The 17,822-nt window shown below is 40.5% G+C and overlaps 1 protein-coding gene across 2 annotated transcripts in view; it reads left to right on the forward strand.

The window, feature by feature from the left end:
* The window catches only part of SH2D4A (SH2 domain containing 4A), a 91,230-nt gene that overhangs the window by 46,497 nt on the left and 26,911 nt on the right, over window positions 1-17,822 (forward strand). For both annotated transcript variants that reach the window (XM_032288375.1, XM_032288376.1), the window contains exons 5-7: window positions 6,449-6,529; window positions 10,348-10,459; window positions 13,165-13,375. In XM_032288375.1, the coding sequence (XP_032144266.1) occupies window positions 6,449-6,529; window positions 10,348-10,459; window positions 13,165-13,375 (404 nt within the window). The remainder of the gene's footprint in view (window positions 1-6,448; window positions 6,530-10,347; window positions 10,460-13,164; window positions 13,376-17,822) is intronic.

Raw genomic sequence — 17,822 nt, forward strand, 5'->3', positions numbered from 1 at the left:
TAATAAGGAAAAGATTTGCTAGGTTCTCCATTGTCCTAATTCATGATGTCAGTAAAATCACTAAAAGGAGTTTGTACCATATTTTTAGCAACAAAATGTACTGTCCCGCTTTTCATCTTGTTAGTCTGCTTGGCCTTAGGAAACTCTCTCCTAGATCTATTATTATTCTTTATAACTGTATTGAAGCAGAGTTCCATTATTCTGTCTCTCCCATTATTTTGGAAGCAAAGAGCTAAATCCCAGAATGCTCAAAAAGTTAATATTATAGTCATCATTGGGAAATTGCCTTTTTGTTTAAAGTGACTAGAAAGAGAACGGTCTGATTATTTCAATGACCTGGTTGGCAAAATGGGTGAGTTATAGACCATTGATTCTCAAAGTATTTGAATTCAATCTATCTGAATGAATAGTGAAACTAGATTGAATATTTTTTAATGATTTGGAATGTATTTCATGAGTTAATTGTGTGTTCATTCATTCACCAAATAAATATGAAGCCTATTGCCTGGGCGCAGTGGCTCACGTCTGTAATCCCAGCACTTTGGGAAGCCAAGGTGGGTGGAACACTTGAGGCCAGGGGTTTGAAACCAGCCTTGCCAACATGCTGAAATCCCATGTCTACTAAAAATACAAAAATTAGCTGGGTGTGGTAGTGTGTGTCTGTAATTCCAGGTATTCTGGAGGCTAAGGCAGAAGAATTGCTTGAACCTGGGAGGCAGAAGTTGCAGTGAGTGAAGACTGTGCCAATGCACTCCAGTCTGGGTAACAGAGTGAGATTATGTCAAAAAACAAAAGCAAACGTTTATGAAGCCTATTAAGTGCCAGTCAGAGTTCTGTTTGCTGTACATGGCTTTTGCTGGCATGCTCTTTGCCCTCATCGAGGTTATTATTCTGTCATTCTATTCAGGAATATGGGTAAGAGGTGTAAAAGAACAGGATGAGTTGATGCTTGGTAGTTTCTTTTCAAAAATAAACTCTTGATTTTATGCTATTAATTCTTCATTTTCATATTTACCATAAAAATTGAGTCCTGATAATGTTCTGTCTGTTGGACCTTTCTAGTTTATTTGGAATTAAGGGCACTTGGCATTTGTTTGATTGCACAATCCTACTTTTATTATTATATTTTGAGATGGAGTCTTGTTCTGCTGCAGAGGCTAGAGTGCAGTGGTGTGATCTCAGCTCACTGCAACCTCTGCCTCCCAGGCTCAGTGATTCTTCTGCCTCAGCTTTCCAAGTAGTGGGGATTACAGATAGCCACCATCACTTTTTGCATTTTTGTAGAGACGGGGTTTCACCATATTGGCAAGGCTGGTCTTTAACTCCTGACCTCAGGTGATCTGCTCACCTCAGCCTCCCAAAGTGCTGAGATTACAGGTCTCAGCCACTGCACCTAACCTATAACCCTATTTTAAACAAAGGAAATATTAAGTTAGAAGCCAGAATGAACTGTTTCTCAAACCAGTTTAAAAAGTGAACATAATTAGAATCATTCTTCTCATGTGACAGATAGATTCTGGGGGAAGCATATTTTGTAACCGTGTAATACTGGTGGTGTCAGCAGCATCTTTTTGTAACTCAGTTGCTTATGTAGATTTCAACTCCCATACTTCTAAGTTTAACTGTAGTTATTATTATTTATACTATCTTTTGGTCAACCAAATGGGCTACACCCCCAGATCTATTTGGGATCTTCACTGATTAGAGATGGTTATTCTGGCTGGATGTCTGCAGGAAGTCCACTAGCTTCTGATGTTATTAGCTTTCAATTTTTCTTTTTTGGAAGCTTGTGAATAAATATTCATGGCAGTTTTTATGTTTAAATAGAGCAGATAGGAAGCAGATAAGATTGCTTTAACTCTGCTCATAGAGCTCCAGCAGCTGTAAGAATTTCTGTAATGTAGCAGATGGATGATGACCGCAGTGGCTGTTACTCGTAAGAGCATACATATGTTCTCTTTGGGAGACCATGGGGGAAGGAGCAAGCTTCAGAGATGAAGATGACACGGGCTTGGGTCCCTGTCCTCCTACCTGTTAACAGGTCCACTTAGGCCAGGTGTGGTGGCTTACACCTACAATCTCAGCGCTTTGGGAGGTTGAAGTGGGAGAATCACTTGAGCTCAGGAGTTTGAAACCAGCCTGGACAATATAGTGAGACCATGTCTCTACTAAAATTAGTGCACACTTGTAGTCCTAGCTACTTTGGGGGACTGAGGTGGGAAGATCGCTTGAGCCCAGTCAAGGCTGCAGTGAGCACTGATCATGCCACTAACTCCAGCTTGGGCAACAGAGTGAGACTCTGTCTCAAGAACAAAAAGACAACTACCAATAAAACAGGTCACCTTACCTCTTTGGTAAAGGGATGAGGCCTATTTTGACACTTAATATAAGGTCAAATGATGTATTAGACTTCAAAGTGCTTTATAAGCAAAAATTATATAGGTAGGAGGGTCATTTTCTTCCCTTTTTTGGTATAGAGATAACTAAAGAGTATATTTCCTGGACCATAGCAGCATATGGAAGCTTCAGAGAGGGCATGGTACCCTCTTTGAAAAGTCTCTTCATCCTGCCCCTAGGAGTGCTTCAGAGAGGCAGTGGTATTGCTGAGGTATTGCCCTCTGAAATTGTCATCATAAGTCATCACTTCTGAGCCCATTAATCTAGCTGTTTTTTTTTTAAATAAAGGAAATATCTGTTGGATCCCACTATTTTCGGTCTATTATTTTCTGCTTGGCGTGTATTTGTAGAACATGTAAGCATATCTAAATGAGCCTGCTTTCTGCAAGTCTTAAGTTTTTCATGTTGTTTTAACACTTTAGAATAATGGCAAAATCTTGGTTCACCTTGAAAAGTAGAATTTTTATAAATGTGGTTCTTAGTATGTGTGAATAGCTTTAGAGCTTACAATACATTTTAGACACGTTGAATAGAAGTGTTTAAATAGAAGGATTCATCTCTGGAGTGGTGGTTAAACTCATCATTTTCTTTTTTTTTTTTTTTTTTTTTTGAGGTGGATTCTCGCGGTCCCCCAGGCTGGAATGCAGTGGCATGATCTTGGCTTTCTATAACCTCTGCCTCCCAGGTTCAAACAATTCTCTTTTCTCAGCCTCCTGAGTAGCTTGGATTATAGGAACACACCACCACATACCGCCATGCCAGCTAATTTTTGTATTTTTAGTAGAGATGGGTTTCACCATCTTGGCCAGGCTGGTCTCAAACTCCTGACGTCAGGTGATCCACCTCACTTGGCCTCTCAAAGTGCTGGCATTATAGGCATGAACCACCATGTTCCAGCCTAATAAGTTTTTATGCTAAAATTCTTCTACTCAAGAACAAGATTGTGAGTTTTAGTATGCTAAAGACAAAACCTAAATTTTATTATTTTTTATTTTTTTGAGATTGAGTCTTGGTCTGTCGCCAGGCTGAAGTACAGTGGCGCGATCTCTACTCACTGCAACCTCTGCTTCTCGGGTTCAAGCGATTCTCCTGTCTCAGCCTTTCAAGTAGCTGGGACTATAGGCACGAGTCACCACGCCCAGCTAATTTTTGTATTTTTAGTAGAGACAAGGTTTCACCATGTTGGCCAGGATGGTCTTGATCTCTTGACTCCATGATCCGCCCGCCTTGGCCTCCCAAAGTGCTGGGATTATAGGCATGAGCCACTGTACCCAGTCAAAACCTAAAATTTCAAAGAAAAGAAAGATCATCAACTCCAACTACCATGAGTGGTTGGTGTTGGCGGCCAGTGTAGCGGCATCACTTCCATGCACACTGTCCGAGGCACGTGTCTGTGCTTATTATTTTAATATCATTCATAACTGCATCAGATCTGTCTGATGGAAAAGCGGTGAACATGCTGTAAGTACTAGTAAGAAAAGGCATACAATGATGATAGAAAAAAATGTAAAATAATTTAAAGAAAGCAAAGGGTAAAAAAACATTGTTCATGTGTACATGAGATGAACTGTTCAGTTGAAGGAATAACTGAGGGATGGTGTATGTTCACGCAATATGTTTAAAGCATTGTACCCATGCAGATAACAGTAACTGGCAAGAGACTGAGGGGAAACTGACAAAATAGACAAACTTTTGAACACATGGATTAGAGGATAACCATCAGATGTCTATTAGCCTTATGCTAATTTAGGAAACAACTAAGAGTGTGTTTAAAAGCTCAATGACTAAGAACAGCAAAAGTGCTGCTCATAAAACCTTGGTCCAGAACTCCAGTTTCACAGGTCCATATCTGTCTGATTCTGGACTAGCTGCTCTGCATCTGTTCTATTTAGATGCAGAGCAGTGAAGTATCCTTTTATGATATTAAAATGAGAATATGATAAGTAGCACTTGTGAAACCTACAGGATTCATTAGTTTGCCAAGTGATAAGCATAACATATTTCAAATTCAATATCCTCAATACTTGAGGGAGTATTAAGAAAGAAGGATTACCTGCCTCCTAATTTTCAAATATAAGACATAGATCCTTTTAGCAAAATGATGCCCTAAAGATCTTATATCATCAAGGAAAGGGAGAGTGAGCCTGTGTTTAAAGCTCTCATTTTTGGTGGTGGAAATACACTCAGAGACTTTCAAAGTCATCTTGGACTTCTGAGCAGACACACTTATATGAAACCTGTGGGAACAGTTCTATCCTGTTCACAAATAGAGGAACTGGTTACTGTTCTAATTTTAGATGCAGAGCAGCAAAGTAGCCTTTTATAATATTAAAAAGAGAAAAAATGAGAATATGGTAAGTAGCAGTTGTGAAACCTACAGGATTCATTAGTTTGCCAAGTACTAAGTGTAAGCAATCTGTTGACCCACATCTCATTTTCTTATCACTGCAATGTCAACATAGTGGAAAACGCGTAAACTCTGGCACAAACCAGCTGTCTGGTCCTGAACAAGCTACACAATTCATCGGAGATTTGGTTTCCTCATTTGAAAATTGGGCATTATGTTGCCCATCCATCAGAGATGTTGTGTGGAGTAAAAATAATACCTACTGAGACACTAACATGGTGTAGGTCATAACAGGCCTTCGATATTCATTAGCGGTCATTAGTGGAATTAGCATTAAGCTCACCGCCCATGATTAATTATAAAACCTCAGCAGAGAGTTTGAAACATGCCACCAGCAACTGATAGCCTAAACTTTTGAAACAAATAGACTCCAAATGCCATAGCCAAAAATACCATAGAAGTTCATTTATTTGTTTCATGGCAGTCCGGAATAAGTGTTCTAGTTCAGGAGGGCTCTGCTCTACACAGTCATTCAGGGACTTAGGCTTTTGGTGTCTCTGCTTTCATTAGTAGTAGCACTATTGCTGTCACCATTCCAGCACAAAGAAGGTAGAAGTGGCCTGGAGAAGTGTGTGAAGGAGGTTTTAAGTGGGTCTGGGGAGAAATGGCAAATGCCAGTTGTCACCTGCATTATGTAGAGATAACTGCTAGGGCATCTGGGAAATGCAGTATAGTGGGATAACTTTGTGTCGGCTACTGTGATAAAAAGGCATAATTGAGAAAGCCACTGGTTTATTACATGGCATAGTAACGATCCTCTGTGCTCCTTCTGAATGGTGGCACCAAACTTTTGCTGAAGTTTTGCTGATAATTTCCGATCTATGCCAAAATGAAGAACTCAGACACAAGGTAAATACGTTGTGGTAATGTGAGCTGTGGGTAGGTATATCATCTGGCTACTCAGGGCATGTGATTACCCGTGTTGGGACTCGGCTTAGGCTCTGCACTCCAGCCAGGGACTGATGGGGGCTTGTGTCTTAAGAAGCAACCATTGTGATTTGCTGACGTACTTGGAATGCCAGAGGGTTGGCCTGTGGCAGACAGGAATGACACCAGGGAATCTAGGCAACGAATCTGGGGACCCCATTGGGGAAGATGCCTCATGGAAAATCTATGTAGAGCAGAAGAAACACAGATACTGGGAGATAAGGGCAGGAAGAGAGAAGTGTGTTAGGCAGGGAAGCTGGGCAGGGCTCCCAGGCACCAAACTGGTGCTCCAGGCATATATGCAAGGCATTATATAGTTAAATCTGGAGACTAAGGCATTTCTTTGGCCTGCACTAAAGTAGGGAATGCAGAGATTAAGCAAGAAGAGAATTTAAATAGGGGGTAATGCTGATGTCTAGAAGTGATCCCAGGACTCTCCAGGACCAACTAGATGGGAGCAAGACATACCGAACTACCAGCTCCTGGCTCTTGGCCAACAATCCTTTCTAAGCCCTACTGAGTGGGGTTAGTGAGGATTCACATGCCTGTTGCTGTAGTCAGGATAGGCCCAGGAACCCAGGTGCCAGTGGGAGCCTTGGGTGATCAAGCTGTGGGGGTGGGGAAAGCATTAGGGAATGCTGAAATCAGGGAAACATGGACAGATTATCATATAATCTGCAGCTCAAATGCCATAAATGTGTTTTGTTTAATTTTTAGTCACCCTCCAGTTCATCAAGAAATATTCAACAAATGTTGGCAGATTCAATCAATCGTATGAAGGCATATGGATTTCACCAGGTAAAAGATTTCCCTTCTGTCCTGCGGGGGCTGCATACCTAGGCATTTCCACTAATGTTTCACAGATTAGTTAATGAATCTTGTGCAGAAATGAAATTAAGCAGCAGAACAGGAAATCTGTCCTAAAAGCTGCAAACACAGTTGTTCGTCTTTACCCATTTATCTGGAGTTCGGAAAGTCTTGAATGTCATGGAAAGAACAGATGCCAAGATGTATCAGCTAAACTCCTCCTGGAAGATCTAACACAGAGGCGGCCTCCCAGGCTGCTGCAGATATGGAGGGAAGACTGATTTCAGACAGTGATAAATGGAGCATTAAACTTGGCAGAAAGAGTGAATTCAGATCGAATTACTTCTGTGCTCATTGTTTTTGAACCTGTCCCTTGAGGGTGAGCAGCTGCTGTGTTCCCCACATCCACCATGCCTGGAACCCCTTCTGGCAGTCAGGCCTCTCTCACGTCTGTCCAGATGTGACATTCTTTCTCCAGGCCAAGCCCTGCTTCCTCCATCGTGCAAGCTTGCTATCATGTCATAAATTGCTCAAAATAAATGAGGCATATAGACTGGCACTTGGAAGGTGTAGTAGCATTTGACCTACAGAGAGTCTGAAAAAGCAGCATAAGATGTGAGCCGGTGAAGAGATAGTTCCTGAGATTGGGCTGTGGTGGAGGTTCACCTGGGGACCTGTGTTCCTGGGGACCATGTCATGGATTCCATGACTCCTCTGCAGGGACATAGATCCTTTTTGAGGCTTCAAGAAATCAGGATGAAGTTGTGGAACTGTAGTCCTGTATGCATACTGCTGATATAATACATGTTTCTTTCTAAAACAGCAGCAATAGGGGATCTAAAGGACATTTTCATTCTGCTTAGATCTCACTATGCCATTTTAAATGGTGAAAGCTGAGGAATTCAAAGGATCATATATTCATCCCAGCAACACTTATTAAGCATTTACTACATGCTAGGCACTGTTATGGGAGTTGGAGACACAGTTTATGAAAAAAATTGACAAAATTCCCATCCTCAGGGAGCTTATATTCTTCATGGGAGAGACAGATGATGAACATATCTATGAGAACAGGTGATCATAAGCTCTGCAGAGGAAAGTAAAGCAGTATGAGGGAACTGAGGAATGCTGGGAGGATGGGAACTGGGATGGGACACGTGGTCAGAGAAGGCCACTCAGGGAAGGCAGTATTGGAGCAGAGACCTGAAGGAATGAGGGAAGGAGCGATGTGGATGTCTAAGCCATGTGGATGGCTGTTCCAGGCAGAGGGAACAGCAAGTCAAAGACACAGGCAGGACCTCACATGGCATGGGCAGGGAAAGGCTGATATTTCAAGAGAATGAATGAGCCACCTTGCTAAGCTTCTCTGTAGGACAAAGATGATAAAACAGAGGCATTCTGCTTTGGGGGAGGTTGTGAGGCTCCAATGAAGGAATTTGTTTAGGGGCACTCTAAGGGCTTCCATCAACAGGCTGGAAAAGAGACTTTCTGTGTGAGTCTGGCAGCTTTCTGCATGGATCTAGTAGCTTTCTGTGTGGGCCCAGCATGGCCTTGTTTTCTGGTCCTGTTAGCTGAGCACATTTTCACAGCTCGCATCACACATCTAGGTCTCCATACCTTTCACCCTGGGCATCTGCACTAGTGTCCAGCCTCGGCCCCTCTGCCCCTCCACTCCAAGCCTTCAGCTGGGTTTCCCCATGCCTGGCTCACAGTCCTGAGTCCTGGACCAACATGCTTCTAGCAAAACACTGCTGAAGAGGAAAATGATGGTCTTCTGAATAGAGAAAGTAAACCATTACAGATTTTGCTAAACGTAAAATTCTTTGAGAGACTCAGGACAAGTTCCTTAAGTTTTCTAGCTTTCTTGAATAAATATGGTGGTCAGGGCCAGATCCCATCTGCTATTACTCTGTGAAACTCATTAATTTTTCTTCTTCTTCACTGTGCCTGTACATAATTACATGTAGTTTAAAGGAGTAGATTTATCAAATATAGCACTCTTAGATATTTGAGTAACATCAACCAAATACTACATCTGTTATTATTTTTTCTTAAGTAGACTCATGTTCTAAACTTCTTGCTTATCCCCAGCAACAATATCCGTGATGATCACAGTTTGATGTTTTCATTATGTTTCCTAATCATTTAAAAATAAACATGTATGCATGTGGAAGGATGAACAAAGCTCCACTTTTAAGTTTTTTTCTGCTAAGCTTAGAAATTGCTAGCAGCACTTTTATGTATCTTGGGCTTGCAAACAGCTTCAGTCAAAGGATGGCAAATTTTAACAGTCTTTTCAAACATCAAAGCTGTCCTTTGGATTTGAAAATGTTGGCAAACAAAAGGAGCTTAGCTGCAGGCAGGAAAACAACGTAAGGAAAAAAATGAAAACAGTAAATGCACAAAAATTTAGTTACATCTACAGTGAAGCACAATTTATGAATGATCATTACATGGACTGTGAATTACGACTGCCCACAAGTTCCATAATATTAAGGTTTATATTTTTAAGTTGTGGTTATGTGACTTAACAGCAAGGAAGTCTTTCCATTTCTATAGGAAAGCACAAAAGAAAAAAACCTGTCATTTGTAATAGAGAGGGGCAGCCCAGCAGCGCTTCCCGGCCCTTTCAGTTTGTTTTATTACTTAGCTAACCAAGGCTTCTTACTAGTTCACCGCATTGTAAATTCAGTCTTCTTGTGAGCACTCAGAAGGTTATGTCCAAATAAAGTACCTTTCAGGTCTAAGTGATTTGGTTTGTTCATTTCTCTTTAGTTTAAAATGATTTCCCATGCCAGAAAATAGTATACTTAAAAATGGTTAAAGTGGAAAATTTTGTTATGTGGAATTTTACCACAATTTTTCAAAAAACCGAATTCTCCTTCTAAAGGAATATTCGCATTTCTTTTTTTATACTTTCCCTTCTCAAAAGAGGCTTAAAAAACTTTTTGTTAAACAAAAAAATACATATTCTGGCCAGGTGTGGTGGCTCACACCTGTAATCCCAGCACTTTGGGAGTCTGAGGAGGTGGATCACTTGAAGTCAGGAGTTCCAGACTAGCCTGGCCAACATGGTGAAAAAAAATACAAAAATTAGCCAAGTGTGGTGGTGTGTGCTTGTAATCCCAGCTACTCGGGAGGCTGAGGCAGGAAAATTGCTTGAACCTGGGAGGTGGAGATTGCAGTGAGCCGAGAATGTGCCACTGCACTCCAGCCTGGGTGACAGAGTGAGATTCCATCTTTAAAAACAAAAACAAAAACAAAACCATATTTCTTTTGAACCACTTCAAATCATGTAGTATGTACCACATTTTCGGACACATGATTCGAGGGCAGGGAGAGATCTGGGAATGTGCATTTCTTCTGTGGAGCCTGTCAGCTGCTATAAGGTAGGTGGATGCTGGTTCTGTGAAATAGTGTACTTACATCCTTCTTCAGGGAGTCAATTTGAAGCAGCTAAGTACTGTGTCTGAGGAAAAATAATATTTTTTCTTCTGTATGTTACATGCTGTGCCAGGCACTTCTCAAGTTATGTAATCCTCAATATAGCCCTATGAATTTTTTTTCTCATCTGACTTATGGGGAAACAGCCTGAGAGAGGTTCAGTGGTCAGCCCTCGAGTTACGCAGCTAGCTAGCAACGTTCACGCCAGCTTCAGGTCTTACGGACTCTGAAGTCCACACTTAATCCTCCCTAGTGGGCCAGAGAGTTAAATAGAAATCAGGTGTGCTGGGCACCCCGTCCTTCATGAAACTGCTGGATTTCGTCACCAAGGTTTGTTTCTGTTTTTGTTTGTTTGTTTTAAACAGAAGAAAGAATCCATGAAGGAAAAACAAGATGAAGAAATAAATGAAACAGACGAAGAGAGAACGAAGCAGATTTGTAAGAGCTGGAAAGAAGACTCCGAATGGCAGGCATCTCGTGAGTACCCAGAGGTCTCTGTAGCAACTTCCAGGCTCTCAGCTGGTTCTCTCAGTTAACAATGTAATCAATCTAGAAAGCACTTAATGTGGGTTGTTGAGAGATACCCACAGTGAGTTACCACTGAAATGTTATTACTAACTTATTACTCATATGCTTACAAGCTACTTTTGAACAGCAGACTGGTTCTCCATTCATTTCTGTATCATCAAAAGTATGATGTAATTTTTCAAATAGCATGATGTATAGCTATGGAAAATATGTTTTGGAAGAGCATTTAATGAATTTAGACTGTTTGTTTACATTTCTTTCACTCGGAGAAGAAAAAAACACCATGAAATAGGATGAAAAGCTCCACTATTTAGAAATGTCTAAGTATCTGAAGGAAAAGAATTGGAAGGTTATTATAATAACATGTAAACAGTACTTTCCTTGGAGAAGCGAGATTCAAGATTATTTATTTGAAAGTTTTTCTTGTAATTTAATATTGTGTTTGGATTTTTTCCCCTAAATTTTTGATACAGAATACATTTTAACTTTGTAATAAGTACACAGGAACACCAGGCTGGATGTGTTAGCATCCTGCTCCTGCCTGTGATCCAGCCCTGACTCCTTTTGAGTTAGCAGAGCCAGTGAGAAAACTTATAGGAGAAGAAGAAGCCCATGACAGAGAACAGGATGCTCCAGAATGCTAGAAGAATTAGGTTTGAGAAAGAAGTAGTGTTTCAGTCTGACTCAGAGAAGTCTGAACTGCTAGATCATCCTGAGGCAGCTTGAGGAAGAGTGCAGGTGTGGCTGTATTTGCAGGATGTTGCGATCCTAAATTGATCTGCGATCCTAAATTGATCTGCAATCCCCTTACAGCCAATGCCATTTAAATGACAATTTCTGTGAGATAAAAAATATTTGCAAGATCCGGTGGCCTCTTTGTACTATGCAGTGAAATCCTAGTATAAGGGAATATTTTGGGTGTCTCTTTGAAGTCAAACATAACAGGATTTGACCAATAATGCCTGAAGTGTAAATATACTCAAAATTACTTTTTCATTCTGCATTAGAGTCTCATTGCTACAACAAAAAACTGTTTTACAAAGTAGTCATGTGCTGTATAATGATGTTTTGGCTAACGATGGGTTGTATATATTTTTTGGGCCAGGCGCTGTGGCTTACTCCTGTAATCTCAGCCTTTTGGGAGGCCAAACTGGGTAGATCACTTGAGGTCGCAAGTTCCAGCCTAGCCAACATGGTGAAGCCCCATCTCTACTAAAAATAAAAAAATTAGCTGGGTGTGGTAGGGCACACCTGTAGTCCCAGCTACTCAGGAGGCTGAGGCAGGAAAATCACTTGAACCTGGGAGGCAGAGGTTGCAGTGAGCTGAGATCATACTACTGTGCTTCAGCCTGGGCAACAGATCGAGATTCAATCTCAAAAAAAAAAAGACACAAAATAATAGGTTGTATATATTTTTTTAAATGAAGACATTTTTAATACATTTTATAAATGTAGTATAGCCTAAGTATAAAGTGTTTATAAAGTCTACATTAGTGTGTAGTAATGTCCTAGGCCTTAGCATTCATTGAGCACTCAACTGACTCAACCCAGAGCACCTTCCAGTCCTGGTAAGTACCCTATATAGATGCACCATTTTTTTGTCCTCTATACTATATTTTTACTATACCTTTGCTATGTTGGGGGTAGTTTTTTTTAAATTTTTTTTTTTTTTTTTTGAAACGGAGTTTCCACTCTTGTTGATCAGGCTGGAGTGTAATGGTGTGATCTCGGCTCACTGCAACATCTGCCTCCTGGTTTCAAGAGATTCTCCTGCTCAGCCTCCCGAGTAGCTGGAATTAGAGACCACCGCTACCATGCCCAGCTAACTTTTTGTATTTTTAGTAGCATCAGGGTTTTGCCATCTTGGCCAGGCTGGTCTCAAACTCCTGACCTCAGGTGATCCATGTGTCTTGACTTCCCAAAGTGCTGGGATTACAGGCATGAGCCACCGTGCCCAGCCTTATGTTGGGGGTGTTTAGATACACAAATACTATTGGGTTACATTCGCCTCATGATGCATTTCTCAGAACATGTTCCTGTCATTAAGTGATGAGTGACTATAATATTAAAAGGCAGGCTTGGGGTACTTCTTCATGTTCTGATGTGTTCTACGATTATCTGTGGTTAAGCATCTCTTTAACTTTTTGTCTGTTGGGCTCATTCTCATTCTGTCCCATTTCCTGCTCCTTCACCCTATGCATAGCCCCATGCCACTGAATAGTTTTGATCTTTGCTAGCGAGTCAGGCACACTGCATCTGAACGTAAGTCTATGCAGGATGTGACAATTGCTTCTTATTACTCAGCACCCCTGCCACTTTGAGCCCTTGCTCAGGCAGGGACTCCTCACTTGCTCTTATCAACTGCAGGAAGTTCTTGCACACTTTTGATACTTCTCTCTCATTCCTTCTTCCTCCTCTTCCTTTTCTCTCCCTCTCAGAAAATCCCCAAACTCCCATATGAAGAGAGGAATCCTGCAGTGAACGCTGGGCAAGTCCTAATGACCTGGATCATAGGTGTTGATAATGAGTGTTCCTTATTAGAAGCAGATCACAAACTGCTGGGAACCTGTGCTGCTGCCTGTTGTGCAATGCTGAGTCTTCTCACCTGCCCTGGGGGCTGATGAGGATGTTCTCCAACCCTGTTGTTTTTCTAGTGCGAAAATCCAAAGCAGCTGATGAGAAGAGGCGCTCCTTAGCTAAACAAGCACGAGAAGACTACAAGAGGTTGTCCCTCGGGGCCCAGAAAGGAAGAGGCGGTGAGAGGCTGCAAAGCCCCCTGCATACTCCGCAGAAACCAAAAAGACCTCCCCTTCCGCCCAAGCCTCAGTTCCTAAACGCAGGAGCGTATCCTCCAAAACCTCTTAGGTAAGAAGCCAAACAGATAGATGGCCTTAGGTATAAGGGCTTGGGATAAGTGTTGAAATTAAAGGTGAATTGTATAAGCTGCAACGGGGTGTGGAAGGTCAACTGGCAGCCTGTGTAAGCTGAGGCTGACGTCTAAGCCTTCTTCCTGGGTTATCTGGTCCGGCACTCCTCCCCTTCTTAGCTGTGAAACAACCATAGGTGTTATATTTAGTATACCCAGTGAAATTGTAAATGGAGTTGAGAACTTCCCGTGTCCCTACCCCTCTCTCCCCTTTTCCACCCAGAGGCAGCTGTCGAGCCAGTGAGGGGAGAAGAGGAAGCAAGGGGGGATTTCACTGATGCCCAAGGTCACCCTTAGTCAGTGACAATCAAAGTAGGAACCCAAAGGCTTGCTGACTTTCATGTCATCAGTCAGACTACATTTTCACTGCCAAGGATTAAAGGTTTGATGTAATTCTCATTCTGGGACACATAGCTATTGGAAACAGATGCTCAGGGCTGCAAAGAAAAATTAGCACTGAGACAATGGATCTCTCAGCAAAGCAATTTTTACTTTTTTACTTCCTGTACTGTAGAAAGGGTACCCTCAATAGCCTTCTTGCCACGAGACTACGATGAACAAAAGAAAGCAGACATGTTTATCTCTTAGGCATTTGTGGTTGTCCTTACTGCTGTGTCTGATCTCTGTTGGTTGGAGCCAGACTTCACAATCTAAACTAAAACCGGATTGGCTAATAACTGAAAACTTTTTTAAACAGGTAAGGGGCATAGGCTACCAGCTGGGACATGCCTGTGAGCACATCCAGCACAGATACCTTAAAGTACAAGGACACAGAATATACTACATGCCTATAAGCATGTCTAACAGCTGCATAGGATAGGGTTTAACAAAGAGTTATTAGCAAATTTATTCTTTAACAGGAGAGGAAACTTTAAAGAGGCACTTTTCTACTTCCCACAATAGCCAAGCTTATCTTTTGAGAATTTGGAAAGGCTCCTTTTTTTTTTTTTTTAAATGAATTTTCTATTTGGTGGTGGTGATACCATTGTTGCTTAGGCTGTGGAAGAATTAGGAAGAACCATTTGTTCTGGAAAAACTGCAGAATAGTACAGTGATGCTATTACAGAAACCCGCATCCCTTATGTTTGCTGATTATAAATTTTTTTTCCTGAGTATTGATCTTAGTTTAACATCCTAGTATTTAGAAAGAAGTATTAAAATCAAATATTGATTGAAAGAAACAGAACTGTCTGAAGCCTTGCCTTCTGAAATGAAAACTGAAAAAACTAGAAATATTTCTCTGCTAAGATTATGGAGAAATTAAAAAAAACATCTCCCTCTGCTTGGAGTCATTAGTTTCTTCAAGGTTTTCTTTAAACTGGAATGATGACCTCAGGGGAAACACAAAGGCGGCCCTTTTTCTTTGCTATGATTATTTCTACTTAATCCACTGAAAGCTTTCATTTTGGGAGGTGGGGACCAATATAAAACTTTTCAGTGGAGTAAGCAGAAATAATTAAAGACCATGATCTACAAAGTGATGGTTTGGGGAATGATTCTTCTCTTATTGACAACAAAGCAAGAAATGTAGTCAGAAAATAGGAGTTCCTGTAATTGTGTGAATAAGTGACAAAGGTGCACGTGGCCCTCTCAGTGCTGGAGCTTGTTTGTGTGCACGGTGGCAACAGAGCCTCAGCAGGGATGTTTTTGCAGCTAACTCCTGTGCTCCGTCTCTTCCAAGAGTAGCATGGAAACATGACTTGTAGATGTCCCTTTCCCACAGCATTGTTAAAGCACAATTATTTGATAGACAGCAATCAATGTGCTCTATAATGAAAGGCAATTCTTGTTTTCAGCTGTACTCAGCTCATCTTTTCCAACTTAAGATGCCACATAAAGTGCTTCTTGTGAGTCAGACTGGGTGGTTTTAGGGCTGGGACTTGACACAGGGATGGTAGAGGTCACCTCGAAGCCACCCCAGGAAAAGAGACTGGTTCCTCCAGTGTTTAAGGAGTTTTGCTCAATCTCCAAGGACTTTGCAAAAAAGAGCCTAATTAGGAAGCTAGTAAGAGAATTTATAATAACTTGGTGTGTGCAGTGTCTGCCTCCCAGGGAAGTCAAATATCATAGGATATTTTCTCCAAAAGGCTCTGAAGATAAGTCCACATATATGCCTATGTACATCTATATATGTATAACTGACATGTTACATGTAATTCATAAGCACATGTTATAAAAAGCATAAAGAACCATACGTTTATTCATTACAAGAAATTCTAGTAGTTCACCCAAACTTTATTGTGGTGGTTGTTTTTCACAAATTGTATTTTGTTTTTAATTGACACACAATAATTGTATATATTTATGGGATACAGTGTGATGTTTTGATACATAAATACATTGTGTCATGATCAAGTCAGGATACTTCCCATATCCATCAATGCAAACACTGTAATCTATTTGTGGTGAGAACATTCAAAATCCTATCTTTTGGCTGTTTTGACCTGTGCAGTACATTACTGTTGACTGTGGTCATCCTGCTGTGCAGTAGAGCAGCAGAACTTATTTCTCCTGTCTCACTGTAACTTTGTGCCAGTTGACCAACCTCTCCCCGTTTACCATCCCCACTGATCTCTGCAGCCCCTGCTAACCACTGTTCTACTCTTGTGTAAGATCAACTTTGATTCCACGTATGAGTGAGGTCATGCAGCATTTGTCGTTCTGTGTTGGGCTTATTTCACTTAACATAAGGTCCTCTGGGTTCATCCATTTTGTTGCAAATGACAGGATATTGTTCTTTTTATGGATCTTCTGTTCTCTTTTCAATTGTTTTGAGAAACTTCATACCCTTGCCTATAATGGTATACAAATTTATATTCCTCTCAACAGGCTAGGAGAGTTGTCCTTTTTCCAGATTCTCACCAACAATTTTTTTTTATTGCGAATGTCAGGCCATTATTGTTTTTATGTCTGAATAATAGTCCATTGTATATATATACCACATTTTCTTGATTCATTAATTGTTGGACACTTAGGTTGATTCCATAGCTTGGCTATTGTGCATAGTGCTGCAGTAAACGTGGGAGTGCCAATGTCTCTTTGGTATACTGATTTTGTTTCCTTTCAACATATGCCCAGTAATGGGATTGTTGGAGCTTTCATTCTATTTTTAAGTTTTTGAGAAACTTCATACCATTGTCTATAATGGTATACTAATTTATATTCCTACCAACAGGTTATAAGAGTTCTCCTTTCTCTGGATCCTCACCAGCATTTGTTTTTGTTTTTGCCTTTTAGATAATGACCGAAAACACAAAACTGGGTGAGGTGATATTGTGGTTTTGATGTGTATTTCCCTGATTAGTGGTATTGAGCATTTTTTTCATATACCTGTTGGTCATTTGTATGTCTTCTTTTGATAAATGCCTATTGAAGTTTTTCTTATTTGGATTATTTGTGGTTTGTTTTGCTATTGCGTTTGAATTCCAATATCAATGCTTTGTCAGATACATTTATGAATATTTTCTCCCACTCTGTAACTTGTCTCTTTACTCTTGATTGTTTCCTTTGCTGTGGCAGAATCTTTTTAGCTTGATACAATCCCATTTGTCTATTTTTCTTTGGTTGCCTGTGCTTTTGAGGTGCTGTTTTTTTAAAAGTCTGAGGCTACGCATGGTGGCTCACACCTGTAATCCTAGCACTTTGGGAGGCTGGGGTGGGAGGATTGCTTGAGACCAGGAGTTCCAGACAAGCCTGGACAACACAGAGAGACTCTCATCTCTACAAACAAACTAGATTGATGTCCTGAAGTGTTTCCCCAATATCTTCTTCTAATAGCTTCATGGTCTTGTACGTTCAAGTCTTTAATCCATTTTGAGCTGATTTTTCCACATAGCAGGAGTAGGTAGTTTCATTCTTCTACATTTCACTATCTAGTTTTCTCAGTGCCATTTATTGAAGAGACTTCTCCAGTATGTGTTCTTGGAGCTTTTGTTGAAAATTGGTTGACTGTAAATGTGTGGATTTATTTCTGGGTTCTCTATTTTGTTTCTTTGTTTATGTGTGTATTTTTATGCCAGTATCATGCTGTTTGGATGACTAGACTTGGAGTATATTTTAAAGTCATTTAGTGTGATGCCTCCCAGCTTTGTTCCTTATGCTACAAATTGCTCTGGCAATTTGTAGTAGTCTTTTTGTGGTTGTATACAAATTTTTTAGTTTTTTTTCTATTTTCGTGAAAAATATCATTGGTATTTGGATAGGGATTGGTTTGAATCTATAGATCTCTTTGGGTAGTACAGCCATTTTGACAATATTAATTTTTCTAATCCATGGACATGGGATGTCAATTTCTCTTTTTCCTTTAATTAGTGTTTTATAGTTTTTCTTGTAAAGACATTTCACCTCCTTGGATAAATTTATTCCTAGTTTTTATTTTATTTTATT

This window comes from Sapajus apella, unplaced genomic scaffold, assembly GCF_009761245.1.
Source record: "Sapajus apella isolate SASKATOON/1434 unplaced genomic scaffold, GSC_monkey_1.0 scaffold21, whole genome shotgun sequence".
Taxonomy (NCBI): Eukaryota; Metazoa; Chordata; class Mammalia; order Primates; family Cebidae; genus Sapajus; species Sapajus apella.